General features: G+C 43.0%; 1 protein-coding gene across 5 annotated transcripts in view; it reads right to left on the reverse strand.

The window, feature by feature from the left end:
- Positions 1-14,086, reverse strand: part of NFAT5 (nuclear factor of activated T cells 5) — a 154,597-nt gene that overhangs the window by 9,774 nt on the left and 130,737 nt on the right. For all 5 annotated transcript variants that reach the window (XM_054048565.1, XM_054048566.1, XM_054048568.1 and 2 more), the window contains 3 exons: positions 12,506-12,654; positions 8,058-10,488; positions 873-1,119 (listed from right to left, as the gene is read on the reverse strand). In XM_054048565.1, the coding sequence (XP_053904540.1) occupies positions 881-1,119; positions 8,058-10,488; positions 12,506-12,654 (2,819 nt within the window). In that variant the 3' untranslated portion in view covers positions 873-880. The remainder of the gene's footprint in view (positions 1-872; positions 1,120-8,057; positions 10,489-12,505; positions 12,655-14,086) is intronic.

Genomic DNA, 14,086 nt, shown 5'->3' on the forward strand with positions numbered 1-14,086 from the left:
ACCCACACCCTCTGACAGGATCCCCGGGACCCCACACCTATCCAATCCCCCTGTTCCCCGTCCCCTGACCCCTATCCACACCCTCACCCCCTGACAAGCCCCCCGGGACTCCCACGTTTATCCACCCCCCCCCATTCCCTGTCCCCTGACTGCCCCCCAGGACCCCTCACCCCTTATCCAACCACCCGGCCCTGGCCCTCTTACCATGCCGCTCAGAGCAGCATGTCTGGCAGCCGCGCCACCCGGCCAGAGCTAGACACGCTGCCGCTCTGCTCAGCAGCAGCGGCGCGCAGTTCTGCCGCCCAGAGTGCTGGCTGCGGGGGAGGGAGGACAGCAGGGGAGGGGCCAGGGGCTCGCCTCCCTGGCTGGGAGCTCAAGGGCCGGGCAGGACAGTCCCATGGGCCAGATGTGGCCCGCGGGCCGTAGTTTGTCCACCTCTGCTATAGACTGAAGTGGAGTCTAATGCATCCACAATAAACCCAAAGTTTTAACTAAAGCCATATTTGGTGACAGTTCTCAGAGATGCCAGGTCAAGCTGAAAGTGACCCATTCACCTTACCTTTGCCATTAGAATTATTAGACTGCAATGCTAGGTGACAGAACAACGAATAGCAATTCAAGAACAAACCCCAAACTTGATCAATTATTTTCTACAGATTCTGATCTCTTGATGAACAGCAATACTCCCTACTCTGGACTATTCGAAATTATACACTTGCTTCAGGGGCATAGAGATATATTAACTGATTTCTGCATGCACTGTGACTTCATTGCAAAGTCATCATTTGTTAAAACAAGAGGCTCTTTGGTATATATAAAAATTTACTAAATATCATTGCAAGAAGACCCACCGACCCAAATTCACTACTTACTTGGCCAATTAAAATGAGCCAGCCATGTTGTTCCCCTGGTTTTGTAATGACACAAGCAAGTCATCAATTTTCTCTATACACTGATTGGTTGTCATAGATGAAGGGAGTGGAGAATTCTCAGATATCTGCTGGGACAGAAGCGTTGTCACTGCAGGTTGCCCCTCACTCTGTGGCTGACCTGGCTGACTTATAGCCATCAGCTGATCTGGCAATGCAGATGGTCCAGAGGTTAACAGCTGGCCACAGTCTGATAAGAAAAAAATGAACATAAATACAATAAATGATTATGATAATCCCTAGCTCTTATCTAGCACTTTTCACCAGTACATCTCAAAGTGCTTTACAAAGGTCAGTATTGTTATGTCCTTTGACAGTGGGGAAACTGAGGCCCAAAGAAGTGACGTGCCTTGCTCAAGGTCACCCATCAGGCTAGCAGCAGAGCCAGGAATAGGATCTAAGTCTTCAAACATGGATATTGAAACTTGGAAATCCATTCATAAAAAGAGTTTAACATACTAGTGTAAACATCTTTATTCAGGTCCAAATCTGCAGAAGAGGATGCACAAAAGTACACATGCTTTTGCACTCACATAAATTAGGCATCCAAGTTTGCCAGTGTACAAGGACAAACTGGGATTAGTACAAGTACTGCTGAAGATCTGGGCTTCTGTTAAAATTACTCTATTAATATCCCAGCAACCAGTGGGAAGTGTGCCTGGCCTCCTTCAGTATTAGCTATGTATGCATCCTCTTTCAGTTCAGTCACCATCTACACACTAGATAGCCATAAATCTGCAATTGCCATTAGCTATCAGCTTCCCCCTTGCTTCTGGTACTCCTTCCAATGACCCTGTCTCCCAGAACTAGAAGGGATCTTGAAAGGTCATCGAGTCCAGCCCCCTGCCTTCACTAGCAGGACCAAGTACTGATTTTGCCCCAGATCAAGGGCTGAACTCACAACCCTGGGTTTAGCAGGCCAATTCTCAAACCACTGAGCTATCCCTCCCCCCAACTGCAGACGAACTGCCAAACTTAATCCATGCAAGCCACAGAACTACTTCAACACAGCATGCATTCAGAGGGAACAGTAGATATGAATAAAGTATTATGATCTCCAGAGATCCAGTTAAATGAATACATGGGTGGCCCCCACATGGTTCAACAACTCAGGGATTAGAGGTAATGGGTAGCGGTTCTGGATTGTTATCGGATTTAGTGCTCGGTAATTGACAGAAACATTGGATGCTGTCCTTCTTTACGAAAAGGACTGAGGCACCGGCTGGTGAAGTTGACTTGCGGATGAACTCCCAGGCCAGGTTTTCTTGCAACGCAGCCAGTTCAAGCTCTGACATTGCATATATTCAGCCAAATGGAATCTTCACCTGACTGCAGTTCTAGGAGACAATCACAGTCCTGATGTGGGGGGAGGCTTTCTGCATTCTTCTACTCAAAGACATCAGCACAGTCACAGTACTTGGGGGGAACTCCATAGTTTTCAGTAGGCATTTCAATATGAGCAATTAAACCTACTTGGGCCTGGCTGCAACACTTACTGGTCCCTGGCTAAGCCTTTGACAGAATTCTGATGGGAAAATGACCTTCTATTCTTGCCAGCAAATGAGGGGGATCATTAAGGGTTAGCCAGGAGATGCCAGGGATCAGGGGAAAATGCAGGGAATGGATCACACCAAATTGTATTATTTCTCTGTGCCCCCGAATAAAGACCTCCAGGGGGACAGTCTTCTCCACAACTGGACCTGAAGACATCTGGGAGCCATCAATAGTTTCAGTCATGTCTGGCATGAACTTCTGTTGTTGTAGTTGCATCCATAAAATTGTCCGCTGGTCTTGAATTGATGAGGGCCTGTTGGAAAGGAATCTGGATTGACAGCTCAATAGGCACCTGCAAATGGGAAGCCCCTGGATGGAGCTCGGGATATCTCTCAGAGAGGACTAGAGTACAGGGAAATTCTCTTCTCTCAAGGACCAGGCCGATTGCCCCCATCTGTGCTCGGACTGGCTTGTTTCCCCAAGTTGCATCGTGTCTGTACTGGGAAGGCCGAGATCACATGACCAGGTTTGCCTCAGTAGTGGTGCGGATGGCACTGTTCTTTTTCTTCAGGAATGAGCTGCTGACAAGCTGTATCAGCTTGTGTAGGTTCACCAGGTGATACAGAAGATGAGGTCATGGTATGCGGGTAGAGGGACTACAGGGAACTTCTTTTCTCCTCCCTTCAGTCTCGCAGCCGATAGTCTATGCAGATGGCAAGATTCATAAGGGCATCTAGGCCCGTAGGCATCTCTACACAAGCCAGTTAGTCTCTGATTTCTTTCTGTAAGCACCACCAGAACTGGAAGAGCTGTGATGCTTCATTCCAGTCTGTATCCGCTGTAAGGTGGCAGAAGTGTGCCCTTGGCTGCTCGAGCTCAGCAAGGGTCAAAGTTGATTGATATTGATTGGAGAAAGGCATTGCAGTTCAACAGCACCGGCTATGGCCTTTCAGCAGGGGAGGCCAGTCTAATGCGTCTCCTGTAGGCAGGCTGATTACCAAGGCCACCTTGGACTCGTCAGAGGCATAGCTATTGGGACACATCAGAAACAGAAGGTGGTACTGGTTCATGAAGCCCTTGAACCACTGGCGGCTCTCGTCGAACCATTCAGGCAAGGCTATTGCAGGCCCCTGTTCAGGGCAGGGCACTGCAAGTGGTGGTCGCAGCACGGCATTCTTGAAACTGAGCTGCCTCACTTGCTTCTGCAGCCACTACTTCTCCCTGATGAGCTGCACGACTTGGGCCTGCAGTGCTTGATGCATCCAGTGACTGGAGTGGTGCTGCTGGGCCATACTTCTCGCACTGGGCTCAGTCCCATAGCATTACTGTGGTCCAAATAAGCTGTCATGGCCAGGTTGTGGGTAGCCAGGCCAGGTGGTCAGAGCCGGAGTCCACACTCATGAGACAGGAGTCGAGAGTCAGCTTAGTCAGGACACCGGGAGGTCAGAAGCAGGAGACAAAGTTGAGATCAGGACCCCGAGTTGGGAACCAGAGTCAGGCTGGGTCATAATACCAGGAGTCACAGCCAGGAGACAAACTGGAGATCAGAACCACATATCAGATGCCAGGAGTCATGCTGGGTCAGGATGCCAGAAACTCAAATCGGGGCAGCAGGAAGCACAAGGCACAGTCCAGAACAGGAGGAGCCTAGTTGTTCGGACAGCTTCCTGTTTCTGCTGCTCGCTTAAGTAGGGCCAGTGGGACAATCAGCTGCTCTGAGACTCCACTGATAGGACCTCAGGAGTAGAGCCTCAAACTGGGACTGGTCTTCATGGCAAGCAGTTGTCAGGCTGTCAGCAGGCCGCCAGATGGAGGGTTGGAGCATGGCTGCTCCTGCAAACCCAGGTTCCAAATCTATGCGTCATGACAACTACACCTTGAACGCCTAGTTTTGGAAGTAGACTATATGGCAATTTAAGACTATGTCACATTACTATAGGGTATCAGGAAGATATCTGTACAGTGCTTTGAAGAAATAAAAATGCTTTAAAATGGGGTAAGGTGCATTTCTCTCGGTATATGTACTAAAAGGAATCAGTGGGGAAACGCACTGCAGGATCAGCACTATCCAGGTTCTCAGCAAAACACAGTACTTTTCCCTGAGAGGTATTCATTTTAATTTTACAAACTGCTTTAGAGAAAAGCATACTGCAGAGCAATTAAATACTTAATATATATTAGTTGGTATTTGCTTGTGTGTGTGTGTGTGTGTGTGTGTGTGTGTTTATATATTTTATTTATTTATTTACTTGTTTGTTAAGGTATCACTAAGTAACAGAGGAAGCCAGAAGAAACACCGAAGACTGCATGGTGGGAAATTTTTGTTAGCAAATACCAGCTAACACCAGTATAACTTACCATGACTAGGCTACATGCAGAACTGCATGTGTGTTGTTTAAATACATCAGTTGTGCCATTTATCCACTGTTTCAAGTTAATTAAATGCACTACATTGAACACATTCCCTGGCAATCATCCCAATTAAAAAGGTATGCCATTTCTCAGGGAGGCGATTAAGTGGATCCTACTATACTGGCAGCTACATAGGGTTCTATAAAGGCTAGTCTACACTGGCAACATTAAAGCGCTGCATGTGGTCGTGGCGTAGCGCTGGCTCTAAAAAACTGACCTCCATGGGGGTGCGGCTCCCAGCACTGGTGCTTTACAGCGCTGAAACTTGCTGCGCTCAGTGGGGTGTTTTTTCACACCAGTGCCAGTGTACACAAGGCCTAAGATTCAATCTATTCTAGAGCATTAAATATAATTCAGTGCACAAGAGTTACATTCCTATAATTAATCTATCAGAATTTTTCTATTTCGATGCAGTACTCACGTTCTAGTCATTTTCTTCCAACTAATGAATAATCTTATTAAAAATGTCACAGGTCTAAACAAAGAGTCCAGAACTCTTGTCACTCATTCATGTATCTGTATACTTCACTCTCAGGGCCTCCCATCATCAATCCTTTTGGTACTATTTAGCTTACAGTTCCAGACTGTTTAATAATCTTTCTAAATTTGCCATGAAGACTCAACTCTGCTCAAAGCAATCTAACAAAGAAATTTGATCACGAAGAAAAAATTGTCATCTACCAAGTAAGCAAAGAAAGGGGTACAACACATAATTTGTTTCTCATTTACTCAAAAACCCTAGGAAACTGCTCAGAAAGCCAACTGGTCTATACCACTAAAAGTGACAGTTAAAACCGTTACTTGGTACCTAGCCAGAAAGCTCCCTCTCCACCACCAGGATGATATTGCTATAGCTGTAATGCATTTTGTTGTATAGCATGAAATGAGTAGTGATTTCAGCTCAGACTGATACACATATCCATACCACAACAGCAAAGATATCACCTCACACTGTCACAGCTGGCAATCTGGGCATAAGACGTGTTCAGGACCACATTAGTAGGGCTCCTTGTGGCACCTTAGAGACTAACCAATTTATTTGGGCATAAGCTTTTGTGGGCTATAACCCACTTCATCAGATGCATGGAGTGAACACTACAGAAACACTAACCTAGGAACCTATCCTTGCAACAAACCCCGTTGCCAACTCTGCCTGCATATCTCTTCAAGGGACACCATCATAGGACCTAACCACATCAGCCACACCATCAGGGGCTCGTTCACCTGCACATCTACCAATGTGATATATACCACCATGTGCCAGCAATGCCCCTCTGCCATGTACATTGGCCAAACCCGACAGTCTCTAGGCAAAAGAATAAATGGACACAAATCAGACATCAAGAATTGTAACATTCAAAAACCAGTAGGAGAGCACTTCAATCTCCTTGGACACTCAATAACAGACTTAAAAGTGGCCATTCTTCGACAAAAAAAAATTCAAAAATAGACTTCAATGAGAAACTGCAGAACTGGAATTAATTTGCAAACTTGACACCATCAGATTAGGTCTGAATAAAGACTGGGAGTGGCTGGGTCACTACAAAAAATAATTTTCCCTCTGTTGATACTCACACCTTGTCAACTGTTGGGAATGGGTCACATCCACCCTAACTGAATTGGCCTCATTAGCAGTGACCCCCCACTTGGTAAGGCAACTCCCATCTTTTCATGTGCTGTATATTTATACATGCTTAGTATATTTTTCACTCTGTGCATCTGATTAAGTGGGTTTTAGCCCACGAAAGCTTATGCCCAAATAAATTGGTTCGTCTCTAAGGTGCCACAAGGACTCCTTGTTGTTTTTGCTGATACAGACTAACATGGCTACCCCTCTGAAATTAGTAGGGCTGCTGTCAATCGCAGCAATCAAGACCTCAAAAGGATAAACAGCATAACACATCAGCGAGGGTATCATAGGTAAGAACCAATATTTAAAAAGCTAACTCTATATAGGAAAATCAAACATCTGTCTCCTTTTACACTTAACTTTAAGATTCTTATCATTATCCCTCCTATGCCCTGAATGAGGCAAGCTTATTTTTGTATATACCTAATACAGCCATACTTCTCTCTCAGAACGAATTTTGGCACTAGTCAGAATAACTAGTTTTCCACGTGTTTGGAAAAATCCTTTTTATTCTTCTAATTTCTTTACTTTTAATAGTAAGTGTTCAAAAAGTGGAAGTAAAGGGACTGGCGCACACGAGGAGTGAAAAACTTTGACTATGCCATTGAGGTAAAATCTGAAGACTAATTATTTTTGTAATGGAGTGAGAGAGAAGAAGAAAATACTTCAAACTTCAAGGTGAAAATTCAGAATAGTTAAAGGAACATTCAAACCTAACTGACAGATCTCAGAAAGTAGTCATCAATGGGGAATCATCTCTGAATAGGGCTGTTTCTAGGGGGGTTCCATAGGGATAGGTACTTAACTCAATGCTATTCAACGTGAACTCCTAGTGCGATGCTGTGGCCAAAAGGCCTAATTAATTTGCTGGCTGGGGGAGTAATAAGTAGGAATAGAGGAGTCATTTTTACCTCTGTACATGGCATTGGCAAAATTAATATCTGAATACTGGGGACAATTCTGGTGTCTACATTTTTTAAAGGACATTGAAAAATTGGAGAGAGCACAGAAAAGCACCACAAAAATAATTTGATGGTTTGTTTAGCTTATTAAAAAGAAGATTGAGAGATAACTTGATTAGAGTATACAAGTACCTTCACAGGGAGAAAATATGGGGTACTAATGAGCTCTTTATTTTTAAAAACAACTTCACTGACTTTTTGAAACACGTCTTTTTATTACCTCTATATAAGTATTAAGCATGAATTAACTATTTAGAACAGATCCTCTTCTATGAAGTCTAACTCTGAGCACTGATTTCACATTTTCCTTTCCACCCCCATGGTTTCGTAGATAATCATTAGTATTTTGGGATAAATGGTGTATATCCAACAGAAATGCAACTGTATTGGCTTATACACACGTAAACTTTTTGCATGTTCCACTGAAGGTGACGGTGAAGTTTCTCAAAAGGCATGGGTGTAATTTACTTATTTCCTGCCTTTAATGACTAACACTTTCAAGGAAAGGACTGTAACCATTATCACTTTACACCTCTACAGAGCTGTACAAACACAATTAATTTTGTAGCCTCCAAAGTAGCTGTTTTTCTAAACCGTAATATTAGAATTGAGGATTTTTTTAACACTTACTATTTTGAATCCCAAATAGGAATATTCCTGAAGTCTGTTGAGATGAAGCAGGAGAATTCTGCAGTTGGTTGATAGCACTTCCTGTTGTATTGTGAAACAAAGAAGATTGTTGCTGTGCAGGAGAAGCAGCTCCTTGAATACCTGTCATATTGTTCGGAGAAGAGTAGATGGGAGACTGCTGCAGCTCTTGCTGGCTCATGCTATTCTGCAAGGCAGACATGGAAGCTGAAGAAATAAAGAGGGTGACTTGCTGCTCTTGAGAACCTGGTGATCCTTGAACTAACTGAATCTGGGGTGAGTTATGAAACATGGTGGGCTGCTGTGTCTCTGTCTGGCTGGACCCCGGATTCTGAAGTGGAGTCACTGTTGTTTGACCCTGGAACTGCATGGGCTGTTGATCTTGATTCATTGGCGCCATATTGGATTGTGCATGAAAAAGAGATTGGTTCTGCTGCTCCTGATTAGTGATTGCATTTTGATTTGGGTTGAAAATCATAGTCTGCTTCTGAGAAGCAATTGTACTCGTATTTTGAGTACTGAACATCATGTTCTGCTGCTGTTGCTGCTGTTCTTGGGATGGAGGGCTACTCTGAATAGCAACCATTGAATGTTGAGGCTGGAAGATAGCCCCTTGTTGGTTCTGGGGCATTGTACTAGATTGGAGGGAGCCTAGTGAGACTTGTGTCTGAAACAAACCCTGCTGAGTGGGCTGAGCTTGGGGTTGATCTTGGGGAATCATAGGGTTCTGAATGTGGGGTATCTGTGCCTGCTGCTGGAAAGAAGTTTGCTGCTCAGTGTTTGTGGCTGTCTGAAGTGGAGAAATGGAATTCTGTGTTGTAAAGAATGACATCTGTTCTTCTTGAGTTACAGGGTTGTTCATTGAATTCTGGGAAAGGAACATGTTGGCTGATTGCTGGTCTTGAGGTACAGAAGAGCTCTGCAATACACCCATGGTGTTCTGGGAGTGGAACATTGGAGGCTGCAATTGGTCTGAAGAAGAGGAAGTGGTCTGATTGTGGACAATGGAATTTGGACTACGAAAAATAGACCCTTGTGTTTCCTGGGATATATTTTGAGCATCACCAATGGGATTCTGAGAGTGAAAAAGTTGAGCTTGTGAATGTGGGGATTGCTGCATGAAACTTCCTGACTGAATAGACATAATTTCCCCACCTTGCTGGAACAGTCCACCTCCCTGCTGTTGAGTTCCACCTGCCTGAACGGCCATCATGTTTTCCGTAGATGAAAAAAGGTTAACTTGAGGCTGACTTTCCCCACTGTGTTGCATCTGAACCATGGTCTGAAACACGTTGTTTTGCATCTGTTTATTCTGTCCTGAAGCTTCTTCTCCATCTGCAGAACTCGATGTCTGAAACATGGTAGAGCCATTTGTCGAGACTTGCTGCTGAGCAGTAGTAGTTGTTTCATTTCCAGAAACACCAGAAGATGAGGAGAATAACTCACATTGCATCTGCATGTCTTCGCTTGTTGATAGCCCACTTAGCAAGTGGGAAGCTTGCTGGTAAACAGGGGACTGCTGGAGGTTTCCATTTCCTGAAGCTGCTGAGGAGAATAGATCAGATTGCATCTGTGTTGCAGCCTGGCACATACTTTGCTGCATTCCAATCACCATTGCTGCAGAAGTCTCCATTGCCTGCTGCTGCTGCTGCTGATTGGACAATGAGCTCTCAGGCTGCGGATGGACATTTTCAGCTCTTCCAGACAAAAGATTCTCTTGCCTGGAATGGACTGCTGTCTCTGATGAGGAAAATATCCCAGGATTTACACTGTTTTGGATTTGACTAACTTGCTGAAAAATGTCTGCACTGAGTTGCTCTTGAACATCCTCACTACTATCTGACCCAGAAAACAAAACAGAAGATAACTGCTGTTCAGCTTCTAAGACTTGCTGGACCAAATCAACATTTCCACTGCTTCCACTGGCAGTGCTGGTTGGAAAATTTCCAGCTTGCAGTTGCTGTATAGTGTTCTGTAACTGACTCACACTGTTTGCTGGTGAGAAAATACTGGATGAAATCTGTTGCTGTAGTGTCTGTGCTGGTTCTGATCGTGTTGACTGTTGTTGCTGCGAAGCCTCAGTTAACTGTGACAAAGTAACTACAGTGCTGTCTGATTGTAACCCCTCTCTGGGTTGGGACTCTCTCGTCTGGAACTGTGCCGCTTGCTGCAATAGCGCATCACTAGTCTGCAGTTGGCTGGGAGCAGACACAGCTGGAAAGCTACCAGGCTGTGAAATGTCCTGTGTTTGGATAGTAGTCAGAGTCTCTGCATTATACACTTTAGGCTGTATCTGCTGCTGTTTTTCACTCTCAGAAGGTAAATGAGAAGCAGCAGTTGAAAAGGTTCCATTTCCTGATATGCTGGACATATTTTCTAATGTTTGTTGAGTTGGTCCAACCACGTTTGTAGCCTGGTGGGAAAAAAAAAGCAGTACACATTAAGCAGTATGTAGGATTACTCAGGTCATGCTTAGAAACCTTCACTGATGTCTTAGGATACGGTTATAGTTAATAAGATGACTTGCACTGCCACAAGAGATCAGTCAAATACTGTAGCTGATTTTAAAAGGGGATTCAACATTTTAACTAATAATATTTGTTATGATGCTAAAATAAGGACGATCAAACCTTCTGTTTCACTGCATAAACTGATGCTGACTGAGACCAGGAAGGAATTTTCACTCATGTACGCTGCAGAATTGGCTAGATATATTAAGTGGGGGTTTATTCACTTTTCTCTGAAGTATCAGATAGTGGACTAGTGTAGACAAAACACTGGACTTCATGGACCAGTAGTGTGATCCAGTACAGCAAGCAAGGTTTATGTGCATCAGTGTGGGAAACTCCTATTTGTGAAGCTATAAGCCAGATGTAGGATAAAATAACTTGCTCAGTTTTTGTTTTAGAGCCATTAACAGTAAAAGCTGATAGGCTAATTCAGTATGGGAAACTGGTTTGCAACCCTTAACTTTTAAGCTGATTTTTGTTCTGATGGGGGAGGGGAGAGGGGGGAGAGGGAGGAGGAGGAGGAGGGAAGCATGTCTTAGAATCCAGATAGTTTATTCTTTGTGGGAAGTAGTCTAAATTCTTAGCAGGAAGCGGTAGCATTCATTTCATAGACATATAGGTCAACAGTTTCAAACTTGGGTGCAAAAAGCTTAAACAATTGCATATTTAGGCAACTGTGTAAAAATTGACCTGATTTTCATAGCTGATGAGCACTTCACAACTCACCTGGGTTTCAGTGGGAATAGTGGATATTTAGCATCTTTGAAAATCTAGTCACTTTTATAAAGTTGCCTAAAAGTGGAATTGAGTGCCTAAGTTGTATGAACATTTTGGGTTTGTTTAGGTCATTTAATAAATAGTTGCAATGTAGAATGGCTTGCAGTATTTTCTTTTTCTCAAGTCTCCATGAAGTCATAGGTTTGCATGTATGTTTGTCCTGGCTTTATCCTGACCGTTCCTTGTTTCACTGACTGTGCTGCAAATAAATAAAACTGTTCTTTATTTGTTGTGCTGCTGTACAACAGAGAAGCAGCCATACAATGGTGATACTACTAATGTTTTCCAGCTATTCTCCAGCTTTGTGTTATACCAACAAATTTCCTGCAGCAGTGCTTCCCTTCCTCAGCTGTTTTCCTTATCTTTTACTTACTTTGTCTTGGTTACAGTGCATGTCTCATTTGGATATGTTGTCCAGCTTTGAGACACAAAAGCTGATACTCATACCTTACAAATGAACCTGCCTGCACGTAGTTGGGGAATGGAGATTACTCTAGGAGGAAAATTTCCACTGTCCTAGAAAAGAACCAAAAGGCATCCCAAACAAAACATCCTAAATAAACCACTAGTCAGGGCTACCCGACTTTTTTCTTAAGTGATAAACTGATAACTATCTCCCTTTACAGGCACATGTACTGGCACTGGGTCATAATTTTTTCCTTTACTCTGTCTGGTTTCTCATGTTTTCCCATCTGTAGGATTTTTTCTCCCCCCACTCTGTATATTTATTGCTTTTTTCCTTTTTGCTCCTCCTCATTCTCCCAAGTTAACAGAAAAGGCTGCTGCTCAGGGCAGGTCACTATTAGTATTGGCTGTGTTTGATTTTATGGCTGAACACAGTGCAACAGGAGAACGGAGACTTTGGGCCAGCAAGCTACTAATAGAACTTGTACACCTGTGTTGCTCCACAGTCTGTTTCATTGAGGACAAATGCAGGAGTCAGAGTGCTGTTGATAACTTTGAAGGGAATCACTCACTGCTTTATGTGCATGTCTGGATTACAGGTTTGACTGGATTTGGGCTATGAAGTTTTCACCACTCTCCTATTTCTCTCCTCTGCTACACACTACCATGAAATAGTCGGACATGCTGTCATGCCCGAAGCTTGGATAATCAGCATAGTGGGCTCACAATTTAGCTTACCTTGAAGATAGTGGGAGATCTTTTTTCGGCTATAACTTCCATTGGAGCCACATCTTCATTCTTAATCACACTGGTCGGCATAAGTGGAGTTATCAAGGCACTAGGGAGAATATTTACTTTATCCAGGTTACAGCCAGTGGCTGCCACTGCTGCAAAACACAAAGAGTTGATAAAATGTTATCCTGCATTATAGCCTCTAAAAATCATGGCTCAAGGTATTGACTCCTTAGTGGCAGACTATTAGGGAGATGGTGGCTCTTTTCCAGTGCAGTTTTGCTGGGATGCCATAAACTTTCCTCCTCACAAGAGATGGCATGCTAGAAGGAGAGAGATCACTATACAAATCAGAAACCTTGAAACAATCTTGGAATACACATTAAACCCCATAAATCAAACAACTGTAGTGTCAGATAAACAAGATTTTAAACAAACAGCAATGCTATACTTTTGCATTTCACGCAAGAGTACATTTCTAGACCAGCATACCCATACTTAAATTGTCTAAATTACAAACTTCTAGGGTCAAGAAAGGATTTTCCAGATTGAAATAACTTAACTGTATTGCATTTGAGATCGCAATATGAAACAATCCGGTTTCAGGATATGTTTGCACAATGGCAAGTTCACAAAGCAGTTTGGTTAAGTCTTCATTGGGGTGAAACACTGTAAAACAAAAAGCTTGACCTGATCTGTATATCAGCTTTATGATGCAGTATGTAAGTAAGATCTAACTTTGTCCTCTAAATGTTTCTAAATTTGGAGGGCAGGCTTCTTGAGGAATTAATCTTTTTCAATCCTAAATCCTTTCTAATCTAATTGCAAATTGTGCCTAACACCAACTGATGTTCTGGATGTGAATAAAAGGGAATTACTTAATTTCAAAAGTTTGCTGAAACTGCAAGTCTCAGACCAAGAAGTAAAATATGAAGCCTGAATTCAATGAAGTGCTAATCTTTTTATCAAAGGGCTGTTATCTTTTGCATTTCTTATCCCAGACCCAAAATCAAGGCTATGAAACAATTTTCCTATTTGTAATGTACACACAGCATAACATGATACTGACTATGAACAGCCTTCTGCAAAGTGCCCTGGACAATGCTTTCATGTCCTACTCCATGTTCCTAGTACACTTACTCTGCAAGAGATCAGAGGTTCTCTCCCAAAAGAACATTTTGTATCTTGAATAATAAATCCTCAGCCATTAGTTGAACATAGTGTATAAATAGCCAAATAGGCTCTCCTTCTCTTTCCATCCGCTCAGTTTTGGAATGTCTCCGGAAACTTAAACCACAGGATTTGCATATTGGCCAGTTGGCAGGGAATACGGTTTAAGTGAGACAAGAGTTTCAAAACATTATTTCCATTCTAGAATAGCTATGTGTTTTGGCCAATTTGATATCTAGATAGCATTTAGCATTTAATAGCATTTAAAGATAACTATTTGTTATCAGAATTTCTTTATGCTCTAAAGCCAGGATTTAGAAACTGTTATCTTTTAACTTTAGTCTCATTGTGCTTCTCAGGAACAATGAAAAGTTCTTAATGCATTTTTGAAGAAGTGGCAGATAAACAACCATGTTA

Source organism: Malaclemys terrapin, chromosome 14 (assembly GCF_027887155.1).
Source record: "Malaclemys terrapin pileata isolate rMalTer1 chromosome 14, rMalTer1.hap1, whole genome shotgun sequence".
Classification (NCBI taxonomy): domain Eukaryota; kingdom Metazoa; phylum Chordata; order Testudines; family Emydidae; genus Malaclemys; species Malaclemys terrapin.